We start from the raw sequence: 18,567 nt of genomic DNA, 5'->3' as shown, positions 1-18,567 counted from the left end.
CAAATGCAGAAGAAGGCACCATTTTTTTTCTGTAGTTTAACACATCTCCCCCTCAAAACTGACAAATGTCCTCCTTACCAAACAGAGATGCTCATGGAAACCATTTGGCAGGACTTGCGAATTGCCAAATATACAGAGAAACACACACACAGGTAGATGAATAGGTAGGTGGATATAAAATCATATTACGAATCACTTTCCACTAATACTATACCCCAAGTGTCAGGAGAACCAAATGTTTTACTCTTTGAGCTGTGATATGAGTGATTTTTACATTTTCCAAAGTTGGGGAAAAGAGTACGACCACAGCATCTTGCCAATTCCCCTAGAAGATGTGGTGATCACCCAGGATTGGGCAGATGTTTGCAAAAATGGCAGCAGTCACAACAGCTGGAACAGACATTTCACAAGAAGAGCTCCTTTTTGATATTTTTATAATATTCTCAAAGATGCATATTAAATAATTTCTTCTGGATCACAGACACAATTGAACTTAAAAAGCCCTATAAATATTGCCAACCCAACCTTGCCTTTTTTTTTTTTTTTTTGAATCTCCCTTCTTGTATAAAATGGAATCTTTTCAAGCAAGCACTTAAACATAAATATTAAAATAATAAATGGGACGAACTACAAATCTACTTATAATTTCATCACTACTGTAGCACCTTTTCGTCAGGGCTAATGCATTCATTTCGTAAAGAATAAGAGAAGTCTGAGAAGCTTGAGGACTCATATGACACATCATTAAATATTTAATCACCTTTTTAAGTCCTAAGCCTTTATCATAATTCATCCATCTAGACAGTTCATTCTATACTATAGATCCCTAGGTCCCCTCAAGAGGGGGAATAAAAAGAAAATTGGGAGAGAAAAGCCTCTGAAAGGCAGGGTTCAGTGACCTCAAAGATGACTTTCTATTGACGCTGTAGTGAACTTGCTTCACCCCAAACCCACCAATCCATAGTAGGCTCAACCGATTAAGTCCATTGCTTTTCAGTCTCCAAGAATCAGTTTTACAAAAGATGCCACATCTGTTCCTTTGGATTCGTGTAGGGTGAAAAATGGATGTTGCTGGAAAAGAAAAAGAAAAAACATGGCATGAGTATTTCTCACTGACAAACAATATGTGAGATTAGCAAATGAATAGATCCGCTTGGTACAGGGATTAAGTAACCCTATTAGAGCTAGGCTGGGCTCTTCCTACCCTTTCCAAAATCAAGCACACACCTAGTGATGCAAACGTTTTAAAGATATCTCTTAGTTGTCACTCTTGCCATCCTGATAGCTCTAGGTTTCCACTATATTCTTTAAACTAAAAAAAAAAAAAAAGTAATTATGCTACGTAAGTTTCATCTACGGCAACATACAAAGATTGACAAAAAACAACCCAAACTCTGATTTACAAATAGTCCTGGGCCCCACAAGGTCATTTTAGGCTAATATAGTAGTAAGATAATAAGACAATTCATAAGTGGGTGCACCTTTTTTTTTTTTTAGATGAAGTCTCGCTCTGTCGCCCAGGCTGGAGTGCAGTGGTGCGATCTTGGCTTACTGCAAACTCCGCCTCCCGGGTTCAAGTGATTCTCCTGCCTCAGCCTCCCGAGTAGCTGGGACTACAGTTGCTTGCCACCATGCCCGGCTAATTTTTTGTACTTTTAGTAGAGACAGGGTTTCACTCTGTTAGCCAGGATGGTCTTGATCTCCTGATCTTGTGATTTACCTGCCTCGGCCTCCCAAAGTGCTGGGATTACAGGCATGTGCCACTATGCTGGGCCAGGTGTATGCACTTTTATTTCTCAGGAAAAAGATGAATGAATGAGAAGTCAATTTTGTTGAACAGTAAATGTGCAAGGAAGGTAGCCCTTGCCTTTGACATTGGAGAATTGCTTTAGACTGAAACAGTTAAAGCCATTTGCCAAGCCACGAGTTATACTTATGTCTCTCCTGATGAAGAGTTGATCCATCTGAAAAATAATGTAGACTGCCAAACTCTTGTTATATGCAGAGAAAATTGAACTCGGAGATTGAGGATTGAAAAGGTAAAAGAAGAGTCTCTATCCACACAGCTCAGATCAAGTAAATTATAAAAACATAACAAGTCTTGTGCTTTGCTAAGGGAACAGGCATGGTGTGTGATTCAAGAGGTCATGCATTTCAAAACAATTCTGAACAGGAAGCCATTTTCTCTGCCCTAGAACAATTCTCCCCAAATTGCTCAATTTTGTTACAATAAGTGGCCAGCTCTCACAGTGGAACCTGCCACCCCTACTTAGAAAGATATATCAGGTCATGAGCCACAGTTCTTACAGTGGAAACAGAACCAGCCAAACCCAGTGGAAATAGAACCAACCAAACCTAACCAAAAAGGATAATTCCTATAGGCAGAACTTAGTCCCACGTGTCTCACCTCCCATGCTCACTTCCTTGATTGCCTGGTCGTACTATTTTCAATGACCAGTTGAGTAGCTAAATGTAAGCATTTTTACATCCAGACACATAAGTGACTCAGTTTCCCCTGACTTTAGGGAGTTTAGTTTACAACCTTTATGTTGCCCAGCTGTAGGTTTTCTAATTATATTTGTTTCAAACCTGACAGTGGAGGGTTGGATGAGTAGGCTCTGTGGAAAACTGAGTTCACACCCATGGAAATTCTAGGAAACAATGCAAATGGGAAAGGAACAAAGAAATAAAAACCCCAAAGAAGATAGCTGGTCACGATTAAGTATCATGACTCAGAAAATGGAAAAGAGATTTTCTCCCTTTGCCCATCTAAGGACACAGGTTGGGTGCTGGCTCGGATCTTTACACTCATGAAATCAACTGAAGCTCTGGATGCCAGGTCCTTCCTCCCGAGCTCCCTCAAAAACTAAATAGCAGCCATACTTCTGATTAGTAATCATATACACAGCACACTTACTAAGGGCTCTACCATCATACTTACTAGCTTTCCCACATCCTCTGGACATTTGGAAATCTTTTAACGTCCTTAAAGGTTTTTTACTATCAAAACAGGACAGCCCAAACCTCAGATTCTCTTTGTGACTGCTTCCAACACCTGCCAGCCCCACCTTGCCTTTTGTTCTGCTAGTGGCTATTAGCTCAGTGGATGTAGCCTGAGTCTGCAAATGAATTAAATAACCTGACTTGAAGTCCTTAATTAAAAAAAAGAAAATCCCTAGGCATCTTTCCATTTAATCACAGGCTGAGAAAATGCTATGTGAGCCAGAAGGCCAGGGGGAGGGGAAAACGGGCAAGGATGTCAAATGGAAAGTGTGACTTGCCTTCTTGTGTGGATTTTGAGGCTGCAAAAGATTAAGAGGGAACCCAGTCCCCTCTATAAGCAATGAATTAAGATTAGCAAGGGCAGCAACCAGGAAATGGGCAAATGAGGGAGCATGAATAATACTCAGACTATAGTCCCAGGCTGGATTTCCCAAAAGAGAAGTCAGGGAGACAAGGAGGGAGGACTTCACACCATTTAGGCTCACTGATGTGCCTGAAGAAAAACATGGAGATCCATGAACATACTGTGAGGAATAGACAGACAAGCTACAGTCACCAGCAGGTCTCCCTGTCTCATGCACAGCACCTCATCCCTTAAGACTATGGTTTTGAATGGGTTCAGGCATCTTTGTTTAACATACAATTCAATCTAGAACTTCCTAAGATAATTGAAGAACATAATTATTTCACTGGGCAATCACTTGAATGAACTGGTTATCATTTCTCATGATTATCATCTAGGACAGGGATCAGCTACCTGTGACCCAGAGGCCAAATTTAGCCCACTTCCTGTGTTTTAAATAAAGTTTTATTGGAACACAGCCACACACACCCCATTTTTTTTTTTTTAACACATTGGATATGGCTGCTTCCACATTGCAACACTGAATTGAGCCATTGTAAACAGGAATTTTATGGCCTACGAAGACTAAAATACTTACTATTTAGTCCTTTACAGAAAAAGTTGGCTGCTACCTACTTTAGAAGAATAAATTCTACTGAGTCATACTCCCCAGTGACATTTGAGAAAACAAGCAAATGAGATGATCTTAAAGAATACACACCCTTCAATCCGTGTTAGGGAGAGAAACATTTGGGATTTCTATAAGAGGAACATGTCTAGGTTAAGGCCTTAATTAAAATGTCCTTCACCTGGAAAAAGGATTCTTTTTTTCCTTCATACTTCCTCACCAACTCCTAAAATCTAAACAATTGCCTCTCAGCAAGTGTTTTCCCAATGCTAAAGTCAGGGAGTTTGGACTCAGATTTTCCATTTGAAAACCTCAGTTCCACAGGAAAGCAGGGAATAGTTATAGCTGTAAAAGGCAAGTCCATTTCCAGAACCACAAAGACGAATGCTGTAAGAAGAAAATGGGAACCGACATGATTTTATAACATTAATATACATGTAGGCCATAAAATATCACAGGATTAGAACATATTGCAAATGTAGAATTCAACTTCAGCTGCCCATGTATATTAATCATTCTTTTCCTCAAGCATGTTTCAATGAAATTTCTGATCAGAAACCACTTGGAAGAAGAAAAAAAAAAGTTCTGTATTTTAAATAGCCAGAAATATATAGAAAATGTTCTTCTTATCTGAAATTAGTTACAAAACATGGTAACTTTAGAATAGGAATACAGGTGCACACTTGTAGTCCCAGCTACTTTGGGGGCCCAGGCAGGAGGATCATTTGAGCCCAGGAATTCGAGACCAGCCTGGGCAACATAATGAGACTCCATCTTTAAAAAAATAAAAAATAAAATACAAATAAATAAATAAAATAGGATTACAGGCTCCATAGTATCCTACAAGAATACCTCTATATCTACTGCATTTTATGTGAAATTAATTCAAAAATGCCCTAGCAGGTGCATAAGCATATGTAAAAAGAGTAGACAGAACTGAAAAAGCCTTTGACTGGCTATTAAAAAGTAATCAGGAAGAAAATATTCAACTTAAACATGTAGTATGCTAGGATTTTCTCAAACATTACTCATATTTCCTTCTTTAACTGTGAGTTTTAGTTGAATAAAACTAGTCGAGTGCTGAGCACTAGGGGGCTGCCTTTTAACGGATCCAATGGAGGCCCAGGGAGATGGCCTCGTCTCCAGTTCATCCAGTTGCAAAATGGTTCAATCTTCAATCAAAGCTTAGGCAACAGAACTGAAAACCTATGTGACTGGCTGTAGCTGTCATGCATCTTCCTGATCAGCTTTCTATAATTCTTCCTAACTCGACATTTCCAAGCTGTGCTTCCTCATATCTAAGCCACCTCACCACAGCATTTGACATTAGGAATCCGTGCTTCTAAGACATGCCCTGAGTTGGTCTTGAAGACAGCAGGGTTTGTGGCTGGGATAGCAGAGGAGCAAGCATTTAATGCCTGATGAATTCCAGTAAGAAACACTGACGTGCTCCAGTAAGAAAGGGTGTCCGTGTTTTATTGCTTTTGAAATTGTGCATGAATATGACTCTTCCTTCCCCCACTAAAATGAAAAGCTTGATAATTGAAACAAATCTAGGAAAGAGTTAACACAGATTAGCAAATAGTCTGAATTTTATATATCTCTTCCCCTCCAAAAATGTGTTTCTCCTTCATTCAACATATACTTAGATAAAGCAAAGCGTTGCCAAGTTTAGGTCCTTGCCATTTGTATTTAGCTTAGAATCATTGGTAATTAGCTTAGAATTGTAGTTACAGAGTTTTTTGTTTGTTTGTTTGTTTGTTTGTTTTCTTTGAGACAAGGTCTCACTCTATCACCCAGGCTGGAATTCAGTGGCACAAACACGGCTCACTGCAGCCTTAACTTCCTGGGCTCAAGTGATCCTGCCACCTCAGCCTCCTGAGTAGCTGGGGCTACAGGCAAATGCCACCATGCCTGGCTAATTTTTTGTACTTTTTGCAGAGGTGGGGTTTCGTCATGTTGCCCAGGTTGGTCTCCAACTCCTGAGTTCAAGCAATCTGCCCACCTTGGCCTCCCAGAGTGCTGGGATTACAGGCATGAGCAACCACTGTGCCCTGCCTATAGTTACCACAATTTAAGAGAAGTTATTTTAATACAACAATGCTAAGATTTTACTTTCACTCTTGCTTTTCATGGATATAGCAAGTGATAAACTGTGAATGCTGAGGGAGTATAATTCAAACTAATAATGCTTTGTCTTACCTTTTTCCACCAAAGTGAGAACAAAAAGCAAACATTTTTTTCCCCTCCCTAGCTACCCACCAAAAAGTTGTTCATCCAATTTAGGCCAGATATTTTATCAAAAATTGATCAGTCAAATAGCATTTAAGTTTTTCTCATTATTGAAATCTCTTACATCATACTTTCCTTAATTTTATCTTAGTAATATGTGGCTTCTCGTAGCTTTTAAATTCAAAAATATAAATTGTATACACATAATTTGCTCTGTATCATGACAGGTTTACAGCCTGGAAAAAAATTGCTAAGAATAGTGACAGGTTCCAACCTATGTTTAAGAAGGATGCAGGATGAACTCTTTTAACTCTCTTTCCTGGAGTTCAATTCCTGTCACTGATGTCTCAATGAACCAACTCTTCCAACATGGTGATGTGATGATAATTTAGGTCTTAGTGACTTTGTCTTTTATAGCTATTAGTATACTCATGTTTACATTTCCAACAATACTCACCATTAGCTCTGGGTATGTAGGCCGTTCTTTGGAATTCTTCTTTAAGCTTAAAGAAAAAAAAAAAATCATTAAAATCTAGAAGCTTTATATATTTTCATTAGACAAGGATTTCAGAACCTGTAGAACACTAAACATAATCAGCTTTAAAAGTGTATTGAAAACACAGCCTCCTATCTTGACTTTCCTCCTCTGTAACCCTTATGTATTATGTTTTAAATCACCCTGGTTGTACCTTAATGGGAAAAACAGTTGTATGTGTTTGTGTGTGTGTGTGTGTGTGTGTGTGTGTGTGCGCGCGCGCGCACGCGCACTTTCCTTTTGATACTTTACCAATGACATACAGACTAATTTTTCTGATCTAAAGCCATTATATTTCAAAAATATCTACTTTCCTCAATGCAGCTTTTAATGCCGTTTCCACAGACAAAGAAATTGGCAGGTGTTTCTTACATCGCCATTTGTTATCTCTTCACTGTCAGGTACCTGGTTCTTTTTGCTTCTGTTTCCCATGAATATATAATTTGCTTTTATATAGTCCTCACCAAACCTGCCTGAGATAGAAGCAATAAACCCCTAATATTTATTTTCTTTTCCTTGAGACAGGTGCTGGCTCTGTTACCCAGGCTGGAGTGCAGGAGCATACAATCTTGGCTCACTGCAGCCTCCACCTCCCTAGGCTCAGGTGATCTTCCTGCCTCAGCCACCTGAGTAGCTGGGATTACAGGCATGTGCCACCATGCCTGGCTAATTTTTTGTACTTTTTGTAGAGGCAGGGTTTCACCATGTTGCCCAGGCTGGTCTTGAACTCTTAGGCTCAAGTGATCCACGTGCCTCAGCCTTCCAAAGTGCTGGGATTACAGGTGTGAGCCACTGTGCCCAGCCCCCCATAACATTTCTAAGATAATACTACTTGTTTATGACAAAGGTAATAAGACCTGTTTAGGACAGCCGATAAAAGAGAAAGCACACTCAGTGACAGCAATTATTCTTTTAGAAATACTTTCCGGTCATGTGCTATTGTCAGGTGACTTCTGGTTATTCTGCTCTCTGTTGACACAGACATTTAATAACATTTGATATCGGAGGCAATAAGTGCTGTTACTTATTACTTAACAGTAATAAAACTGTAAGATGAAGAGACCAACCCATCACCCCATCCTCAGCCCATCCCTATCCTTTATCCAACTCTGGCCTTCAAATGAAAAAAAAAAAAAGAAAGAAAGGAAAGAAAAAAAAAGAAACAGTTTACTTGGAGGTGGAATCCCAGGTTACAGAATGCAGAAAAAGATGATTTTGAAAACTATGATTTGCAAGGCAACCTACAGACTCCTGTGCCCAGTGGGCCACAAAATCATCCATGAATGAAAAGGAGCTTTGCCTGGCATTGGAATGGAAAGGAATTTTGCCTGGAGTTGGAGGAATCAAAATGTAACTGATTCTTAGGTTGCTGGGATTTGAGCTAATGGATCATTTTGAGCAAATGAGATCTAGTATGTGTGGCATGAGCTCTGCCTCACCCTCTGAAGCTAAGCATGACAGGGGTAAGGCACAGAACCATGAGACAACGAAGTAGTTCAGGCACTTCGAGAAACTGTGGTTTAAAACGAAATAAAATTAAGAAAGAAAAAAAAGAGAGAGAGAGAGAGAAAGTTTTTGAACCAAAACAACTTAAAATCAGCCTACCAGTTTATTCCAGGCAATGCTGTGGGTGGAAGCCAGGGAACCTGAGACAGGGTACAGGTAGATGTGAGGACAGAAGTTTCAACCTGGAACTGAGGGCAGACCTAGGACCTAGTGACCTCAGTGACCAGACAACCTATGAGAGAAAGTTTCATCTCAACTGAGGATAAAAATAAGAGCGCATTAGAAAGAGGAATTAACAGCTGGCAAAGTCCAATTGATATGGGAATGTGTGCTGAGTGAAATGAATGAGTCCGTGGAACTCCCACTGATGGTTTTGTAGGTACCTAGATGCTGAAAGTCTACATGGGTGGTTCTCAGCTGGAGGTCATTTTGCTCCCCAGGGGATATACGGAAAATGTCAGGAGGCATTTTTGGTTGTTACACCTGGTGGCAGGGTGTTACTGGCATCTAATAGGTAGAGGCCGGGGATGTTGCTAACCATCCCACAATGCACTGGGCAATCCATCACAACAAAGAACAATCTAGCCCAAAATGTCAATAGTGCAGAGATAAAGAAACGCTGTGCTATGTGTACCAGGTGATCCCTCCTTGTTGCTGCCTCCTCTCCCCTTCACTTAAAAGGAACATCTCCAGCTGGTTTGTCTGTCTTTAAGCACATTCTCACCACGACCATCTCCTGCCCTCAGCCCCAGGAAGCCAAAGTGTTTCTTTCTAAGTTCAAGAGCTAGTTTACCTAGAAAGAAACACAGAAGAAGCAATGTGATCCCAGGAGTATTGCTGACTTGCACACAGACCCTAGTAAAAAAAACAAACAGGCTAGAAGCCCTGAATTTCCCACTATTGTTTAAAGCAAATCAAAAACCAGAAATTCTTCTCTATCGTTGGAACAATGTAACACGCTCAGTAAATAACAAAAAGCACAAGCACAACATTAAATCCACACTCAATATTCAAATGGTTGATTCTGGTGTCTCTATTTAGAACTTAAACTCTGCACTGCATCTGGAACATTCTCATTGAGGACCCAGGCCCACTCCGTTACTAGCTTTCATCAGCCAACAACAAAACCAAGGCAATGTCAGGAAGAAAAGCTTGTTTCTCAAATGTAACAATGTGCCGATTTTTTACTTTATATTTAGCAGAAGAGATAAAAGGACTTTAGCAGACTTTATATTTAGCAGAAGAGATAAAATGGATCATTTTAAGCAAATGAGACCTGGTATGTGTGACGGGAGCTCTGCCTCACCCTCTGAAGCTAAGCATGACAGGGGTAAGGTATAGAACCTTACCAACAGATAGAAGAGTTTAAATATCTCCATTTTTAAAAATACTGTATTTTTTAAATGCTGTATTTTATTTAAATATTGTATTTTTTTACATGCTGATTTTGAGTCAGGATATCTTATCTTTTCACTTCTGGAACAGCTTATAAAAATTTCTCGGCCAGGTGTGGTGGCTCACGCCTGTAATCCCAACACTTCGGGAGGGCGAGGCAGGTGGATCACTTGAGCTCACTTGAGGTCAGGAGTTCAAGACCAGCCTGGCCAACATGGTGAAACCCCGACTCTACTAAAAATACAAAAATTAGCTGAGCATGGTGGCAGGTGCCTATAATCCCAGTTACTAGGGAGGCTGAGGCACAAGAATCACTTGAACCCAAGAGGCAGAGGTTGCAGTGAGCTGAGATTGTGCCACTGCACTCCAGCCTAGGCAGCAGGGTGAGATTCTGTATCAAAAAAGAAAAAAAAAATTTCCAGATTTTTGTTAACTCTGTATAAAGAAAATATAGGAAAGTACCCTAGTTGATCCATCATAAAGTGTTAAGGATTCCTGAAACCTCCAAGACTACTGGCCAATAGGCTATTCCTGGACTCATGGCCCCTGATTACAAAGTTCACAATCTGCCCCAAACACTACCGCAGAATATGAATGGAAAATACTTACACAGCAAAGCAAAGCTGTTTATTAAATTAATGTAACTGATATAACCCATTCTTTCCATCTTTTACATCAAGAACACTTCAAAACATGGGCTAAGAATAGCAAAATACTCAGGATAAGGTTGGGGGGAAAGTAAATTTTCCATGTTTAGTAGGAAGTACTTGAAATTCAGTACACACAATAACAACTTTGGAGTTCAAAGCAACACCAATTTCTTTTTGAACTGGAATCAGACTTTTGAATTTTCAAGGGGCTTGTCATTTTCAAGCATGCAATTAGCTAACTGCCCTAATTCTTTTTCCAAATGCCACAACACACACTTCTGACCATAGCTGACACTAAAAAACAGCTCATGCTGTCTTGAGAATTGCTAGCTTGAAGTCTGTGCTGACCAGAGGATTTCTGCCTATTTGAACTCCCCCGATCATTTCCAAGAAGGGCTATTTGGTGCATCCACAGAATAAAAACACATTGCGCCTTTCAAGGCGTACACTTGTCAAAAGCTAAACAAACATCTAGTGCCTCTTTTTACTGTCCTTCCTGCACAAATAGGAGATTGAATTTGACTGTGTTTTATACTAGCTTTTCTGAGTCAGACAATATCGACGCTTGAGCGGGCCTCCACCACCCTTCGATATGCCATCAGACTGGTCAGTTGGGCCCACAGCTTCTTAAATAGGCCTGGAGAGAAAGCCAAAGGGAAGTCCAGCTGTTTTGGCACTCGGCAGTTGATTTCCAGTGACTTCCTTCTGTGAACCGATAGGAAGAGTTTATGATGAAACCGGCTAAGATTCCAATCTTTTGCGAACTCGTTTGTTAACCCCTCTGCAGGACTAGAAAGCAAAACTTCTCTATTAGACTTCTCTATGATGAATCCCAAAACAAGGCTGACATGGTCAACACAACCCAACCCAAGAACTCCTTAAAACCCCTATGATATGAAAGAGATACATAGGAAAAAGAGGAAGAAAATCTCATTCTGTAGTCCTATCTCAAAATAAACACAGAAAAGAAGGGTTTGTAAGAAACCATTGTGGGTTTGCTTTTTTCCTTTGTGCTCATATGGTTAACTCTTCTTTCTCCTTCAGGAAACATTTGTCAGATGTTACTGCAAAAGAAATGCAAAAACTGGAACTCTGGACTCTAGGTCTAACTTTGGGTGTGGTGATGATAGCCTGTAAGAGCTTTTCTACTTCACTCCACAAACTATGTGATTTACTGTCAACTCACAAGCACTGATCAGCACTGATGGGCCAGACGAGTGGCTGCCAAGTCAATTCCCTGGATACAGAATTACGGTACCTAGCAACAAGGAGATGGCATTGTGCCAAGTTGATTCCTTGGGTGCAGGTGTATGATAGCATTGTGACATCAAATGCTTAGGTAGCATACACAAGTTCACAAATACTCTGACGGTTACCTAGGCTGTGGGTAACGTGTTCTTTTTCTACATACCAAAGACAGACGTAGGAGATAAAAACATAGATGTATCTATCTTGAAATTTGAGATTAAATATTTCACTTTCCAAATACGTAGCCTCCCTTTCCCACTCAGCACATGGAGTTGGGACTTTCTGAGAAGTCTGGGAGGGCCATAGCCTACGTAATAAAAATATAAAAAACATGGAGATCACAAGAAAAAAAAAGGTTCTTTAATGAAGATATGTCTCAATAATACAGATTTATTCATGAGAAAAATAATAGCTGATAAAGGGGAGTTATGCACACAGGGAATAGCCCTCTGTTCAATAAGAGGTAGAAGATCTGTTAACAATCACTTTTCTTCGGGAGGCTGAGGCAGGAGAATGGCGTGAACCCGGGAGGCAGAGCTTGCAGTGAGCCGAGATCCGGCCACCGCACTCCAGCCTGGGCAACTGAGCAAGACTCTGTCTCAAAAAAAAAAAAAAAATCACTTTTCCATTCTTTCCACCAAGCTCCAGATCAAACCTCAAGCTTTCAGTAATCAAACAAGTAAAATCACTAGATTGCTAATGGATGGAGGTATGTACCCGTATGTTAATATACATATGAACAATCAAATTGCTTCCATAAATTTCTAGGACAGATATAAACTCTAAAAGAAAATCAGTGCTACTTTTTGAGTATAAGATGACTTTTTCAACCCAGTTGAAAAATAATGTTCGTCCTTAAAGGATATCAAAGAAAATATATTGGTGGTTTGTGGCAGGCAAAAAAATTATTGACCTGGAACAGGAGAGCTTGCATGCTGAAAAAGTCAAATTGAGGATAAGTAAGAATGTTCATAAAATTCAGAATTAACAATTCCCTTCTATTTCTTAATTCCCATACCAACAAAATGACTATTTTAGACAATTGATATTCTTAAGTATAGCATTCTACCAGAACTACAATACTGAAACTTTGACGAAGGAAAATTTATCTTTTAATGACTTTTAGGGTAAAGTGATTTGGGTTTTGTTTCTAAATATTTTCATATTTTATTTTATTTTATATGATATCTTATTTATTTAATTTTAATTTTATCTTAATTTAGCAGGGTCTTGCTCTGTCACCCAAGCTGGTGTGCAGTGGCACAATTATGGCTCACTGCAGCCTCAGCCTTCCATGCTCAAGCGATCCTCCCACCTCAGCCTCCCAAGTAGCTGGGACCCCACGTGTACACCACCACACCCAGCTAACTTGTGTATTTTTTGTAGAGACAGGGTATTATTTTTAATAAACCCAGATGTAAGACAAACTGACTTACTTGAGTAGAAATGAAATGACACTGAGCAAATAGTATTAACAGAATTGACAGTTTCAGGAAAGCTGGGACATGTCTATGGCTCAAAATTTTTTAATTAATGAACTGTGGTAGCTGGGTTAAAATAAAAGAAAACGAGACAGAAGGGGATATCTTAGCAGGTGGCCATGAAGGCACTAAGGGTGTTATAAGGAGAGAGTAGGCACAGGGCAGTCATTATATGAAGAGCAATGATGCGTATCCAGAACTTCCACATACGTGTGCACACATTGCAATTAGAAAACATTTATTTCTCAAGGTGTTCATTTTTAAAACACCTGTAAAAAGTTTCAGTGTTCTGATTCTTTGCAGAAAATTCTAAGTAAGAGAAAAAATACACTGGGGAAAGAAAAATCAAGCAATTGGATGATTTTTTAAAATAAATTGAAGAAAATAAGCCTTCTAAACAGAAAGTAGTTGATGGCAGGTCCACAGATCATATGTTGAAACCCGGGGTTATCACCGCAGCTGTACCTAAAAATGACTTGAGAACATTTAAAAAAAAATAAGTATCTTGGCCCCTCCCCAGACCAATTAAATCAGAGTCTATGAGGATGAGCCCTAGGGGACAGTGATTTTGAAAGCTCACTAGAGTTTTATAAATGAGCAGCCACAGTTGAGAATCATTGGATTAAACTGGTGATTCACAATGGTAGACTCGGCTTTCTCACACTTTTCACACCAGCCTCGTTCTTACCAAAATTTCCTAAAGTACCCAGAATCTAGGGAAAAGGGGACAGGCGGGAGAAAGGTAATAGGGAGAATAATTTGAAGAGACTTAGCTAGATAAGATCATTCCCCATCACCACCCCTCTTGAGAACTACTGTTCTATACTACCCAAGACGCCTCATCCCTTTTTTTTTTTTTTTTTTTTTTTGAGATGGCATCTCTCTCTTATCATCCAGGCTGGAGTGCAGTGGCACAATCTCAGCTCACTGCAACCTCCGCCTCTTGGGTTCAAGCAATTCTCCTGCATCAACCTCCTGAGTAGCTGGGACTGCAGGCATGTGCCACCACACTTGGCTAATTTTTGTATTTTTAGAAGAGATGGGTTTTCACCATGTTGGTCAGGCTGGTCTCGAACTCCTGACCTCAAGTGATTTGCCATCTTCCCAAAGTGCTGGAATTACAGCCATAAGTCACCACGCCCAGCCCCCATCCCTTTTTTTGATGTGACCTTAAACATTTGATAAGGCAATAAACAAATAAATATCCAGCCAACCAACCAACCACAAAAAACAAGTTTTTTGAATCCAGAATGCAAAATCATGAATCCATCCTGGCAGAGGTACTACCACATCCAGCACACTCCCTCAAGGAAAACAGACAGGAAGTAGCTAGAAGATACATATTTTAAGAGGCATCCAACAACTATTGTACTAGCACTCAAGGCTCCAGCCCCTCTCTAGTCATCCAGTCAAAAACGAAAACAAACAACTGCAGACCAGCCTCATACATCATCAGGGAAAAGTACCAGGGATGAGGAGGGGCCCTGGGCTGACAAAGAGTCCAAGAGCTCTTAGGTTCACAAGCAACAGACAGTTGCTTTGTTTTTTGTTTCTTCCACATTTCCTGATGAATGCTGTATTCACAGCTTTATGTTTTTATTTCTTATTTATTTGTTTTGAGATGAAGTTTTGTTCTTGTCGCCCAGGCTCCTGGAGTACAGTGGCATGATCTCGGCTCACTACAACCTCCACCTCCTGGGTTCAAGTGATTCTCCTGCCTCAGCCTCCCAAGATTACAGCTGTTCACCACCACGCCCAGTTAATCTTTTGTATCTTTAGTAGAGTCAAGTTTTCACCATGTTGGCCAGGCTGGTCTCAAACTCCTAATCTCAGGTGATCCACTCGCCTCGGCCTCCCAAAGTACTGGGATTACAGGCATGGGTGCTCCACCTCACAGCACTTCTAAAACGCATGGAGGCCGAGGAATGAAGCCATGAGGAAGATGTTCCTTCAGCTTCCTCAGTAACTCAAACAGCCTTCAGAGCTCCAGACCCTTCCCCAGCAGTGAGTACTCAGAACGGCCCTCCTCCGAGGATCACAGCTGGCCGTGCCACCATCTCCCAGTCCCCTTCCTCCTAATTCTCATCTACTTCTGTGGGATGGCCAAATACACTAATCTGGCTCAGGGATGTGCTTCATTTCTGGCATCCCGCTTCCAGCATCACTTGCCATGATCATTACTATCAAGTCATGCCAGGCATCATGACCTCTACGCACACAGAAACAACTTGATTGTCTAGAGAATACTTTCCCTCTGTTGCTTTTCTTGACGGCTGTGGCAGTTTTCATGAAAATATAGTTTACCACATGAGTATGGCTCCCTCCCTCTTTCCACCCCAACTTTCTTTGGATTCCCTTCCCAGAACTTCAGCATTGTCTCTTATGGTGGGCAAGTTTCTCCACAGTTAGCAAGTATTCAGTAGCAACCAAGGTTCTACAAGATTTCTGAGGACCTAAGAAACACTCTTAAACTACCCACTATCTTCTCACCCAAAGTAATTATTTGCCTCTACTCCCTATCCCCAGGCCTCTAGTGGGTCCCATCAGCTTTCTCTTTATGCTCTAATTGACATCAAATTGCTTAAAACTCACATAAAGCAGTTTCTTGCTTTTGTGACATTGTGAATGATATTCCTTCTGTTTGGAATACATTTCCTTTCCTATTTCCCTTTTGCTTGGAAAACACCTCTCACGATCTCAGCTCCGGATTTATCTCCTCCAGAAAAGCCTATCCTGAGGTCTTCCCTCCGAGTTCCTTAAATCGCCCATGCCCCTATCTCTGTCACTGGACTTGCCACTTTATACTATAATTATTCATTTATGAGATTTCTCTACTTGACTTTGGGCTCAGCGAGGGCAGGGAGTGTGATACGGTCATCTTTGCTTCTCCAGCAGAGAGGGCGCACTCCACAAATGCTTTCGGAATGAATGTATGCATGATGGAGACAAACCCGATGGAAGAAACTCATGAGAACTCATCTTCTTCTTTCACAGTGACACTTGGGAGGTGAGGCTCTCTTACCACTGTGAGGTAAAGTCAACGAACTCTGCAGAGAACTTGTCTGCTGGGAGTTGTGGCGATGGCTCCTCTACCACCTGTTTGAGCTGCTGAAATGGAGTTCCCCATGAATCATAGGGAAATCGAAGGATGGCCAACTCAATCTAGAGAAGAGAGGAAACAGGAGACAACAGTTTCAACAGGGCTGCTTTAGGGGATCACCCATGTTTCATTCGTGGAGAGCCAGAGGGAAACACAAGGCAAAGTTCAAGTATAACGGGTGGGGGGGAATAAACTAATAATTTATTCTCTAGCAATTTTCCTCAAATCCCTAGTGCTAGGGATTTTTAAATATTACTTACTAGACAAGTCACTTAAGCCTATCTAAAACAGGGCCCCTCACTAAAACCCACTGTGGCACTTCATAAAAATTGTAAGCCAACAGTATTAAACTTCAGCATGTAAAGCTACGAGGATTTCAAATGTTTGGTCTGAAAAGTAATTCCCAGCCTGAGACCTTTCCAGAGCTGAGCATCTACTGCCACCTGCAGGTCGCTTGGTGAAATGACGGGGAGAAAGCAACCTAGAACCAAATGACTCATCTTTTTTTGGACTTGAGAAAAGGCCACTTTGCATTACAGGATCACGTGTTTTCCGGGCAGGCAGGAGAAATAACTCATGGGATTTATTCAGCTGCTGTGCCTGGGGAGGAGCCAGGACCACAGTGGATAATTCCAGACCTCGGTGATCCACTGAAAATGTATGACCACCAAAGTGATGAAATTTACAATCACCAAAGTTATGAATAAGTTAGGAATAAATCATATAACTTTAGGGCTGTGTCTAAGGAAATCATCCTACTGGTTATCCTGTATTGAGGATATACCTGACTGATATGGTTTGGCTGCATCCCCACCCAAATCTCATCTTGAATTGTAGCTCCCATAATTCCTACATGTTGTGGGACGGACCCAGTGGGAGATAATTGAATCACGGGGCGGTTCCCCCATACTGTGCTACGGTTCTCACGGTAGTGAAAAAGTCTCATGAGATCCGATGGTTTTATGAAGCATCTCCCTTTTCGCTTGGCCCTCTCATTCTCTCTTGTCTGCCACCACGTAAGATGTGCCTTTCACCTTCCACCATGAAATGAGGCCTCCCCAGCCACATGGAACTCTGAGTCCATTAAACCTCTTTTTACCTTAAATTACTCAGTCTTGGGGATGTTTTTATCAGCAGTGTGAAAACGAACTAACACACTGACCTCATCAGTCTTTAACTTTTACTTCTCCATTAAAAATATCCTGGGAAGCATAGCCTATGTCCTGGATAACACGGCCCTATCAGGGTTCACGCACATTAGCATTCTTTGCACAGCTTAAGCTTCTTGCTTTGGCTTGAATAATTTAATTTTAAACTATAAGAAATATGGTGAGATCCTCTTATTTTACAGATGAGGATAGGAAGATAGTCCGTGTGACTACAACAATTACTCAGAAAGGCATACAGCTCATCAGAGGTGGAATCAAGAGAAAAATTGGTTTCCCCAATCCCGTATCAGTGTTTTTACTATACCACACTACAAACAGTTATTACTCAAAATCTCCTACCACCTCAGCAGGAGAGGGTGCCCCAAACCAGCATTTAGGGCATTTGTTTCTTGGACCCAAAGTCCACCTCATTCAAGTTTCATGCCCACAACCTCATAGTTCATGACAATTGGCATACACTACCATCGTGATGCCCAGACTCCAAATGTCAGACTTCACACTGTATCCCTTCTGGTTGAGCTCTGGGTTTATTCTTTCAGGCTGGAAAGGAGACAGACAACTGAGAAACTGGGAAGACAGTTGAGATAACATTCTTAGTTCAACAGTCTCTGGGGATGGGGGTAGCATCAGCTGCCAAGTGAGTTGTTATAAGCTGTTAACATGCCTCTGAGGCCAACAAGACCCAGTTAACTACAATAAATATCCATGTCTCCACAGGGTTTCCCTTCTTCTGTGTTTGTCTTTTCTTGGACACAGTAATGGATCAAGTTCCTTTCATAACAAATTTAAAATTTGCCTTAAGAAGAAACAGGGTATACGTTATAAAGCTACTTTGCCCATCTAGAATTATCCTTGTTTAAAACATGAACAGTCCAGAACTCAATAAAACAAGAGTCACTGGGCTACTGTCCCATGCTAATAGACCTGAGCAATTTTTAGCTAAACACAGACAGGAAGCTTTTCGATTCAAAGCACAAGTCCATTTCCACATAGAATGCAGCGTCTGTTCCTTCAGTTAAAGGGGATTGCAAGGTCTCTGCTAAAGGCGGTGAATCTTCACAGCTGTGAGGTCCTCTCATGACTAATCTAACTGCCTTGTTTGGGTAATTTAAGCTCTATTTACTATTTTGTCCTCAACAAACAATGTAATACTTCCCAAAGTGTGGAAAACTGTGCAGGCTATATGTATTGTGTATATGTTTTTTCAAATAACGTATCTCTTTCACTTGATTTTTTTAAAGTAATACGTATGTAACTATGGTTTGAACGTTTGTTCC

The 18,567-nt window shown here is 40.7% G+C and overlaps 1 protein-coding gene across 1 annotated transcript in view; it reads right to left on the bottom strand.

Annotated features, from left to right (window-relative positions):
- Positions 1-417: 417 nt before the first annotated feature.
- MAP2K6 (mitogen-activated protein kinase kinase 6) overlaps positions 418-18,567 on the bottom strand; it is a 134,998-nt gene continuing 116,848 nt past the window's right edge. The window contains exons 9-12 of the mRNA XM_011933930.1: positions 17,753-17,830; positions 16,044-16,183; positions 6,664-6,709; positions 418-1,071 (exon numbers count right to left, since the gene is read on the bottom strand). Of these exons, the coding sequence (XP_011789320.1) occupies positions 994-1,071; positions 6,664-6,709; positions 16,044-16,183; positions 17,753-17,830 (342 nt within the window). The 3' untranslated portion in view covers positions 418-993. The remainder of the gene's footprint in view (positions 1,072-6,663; positions 6,710-16,043; positions 16,184-17,752; positions 17,831-18,567) is intronic.

This window comes from Colobus angolensis, unplaced genomic scaffold (assembly GCF_000951035.1).
Source record: "Colobus angolensis palliatus isolate OR3802 unplaced genomic scaffold, Cang.pa_1.0 Scaffold1, whole genome shotgun sequence".
Lineage (NCBI taxonomy): Eukaryota > Metazoa > Chordata > Mammalia > Primates > Cercopithecidae > Colobus > Colobus angolensis.
Note: the sequence above shows the minus strand (reverse complement) of the source record. Positions and strands in the feature narration are given on the sequence as shown.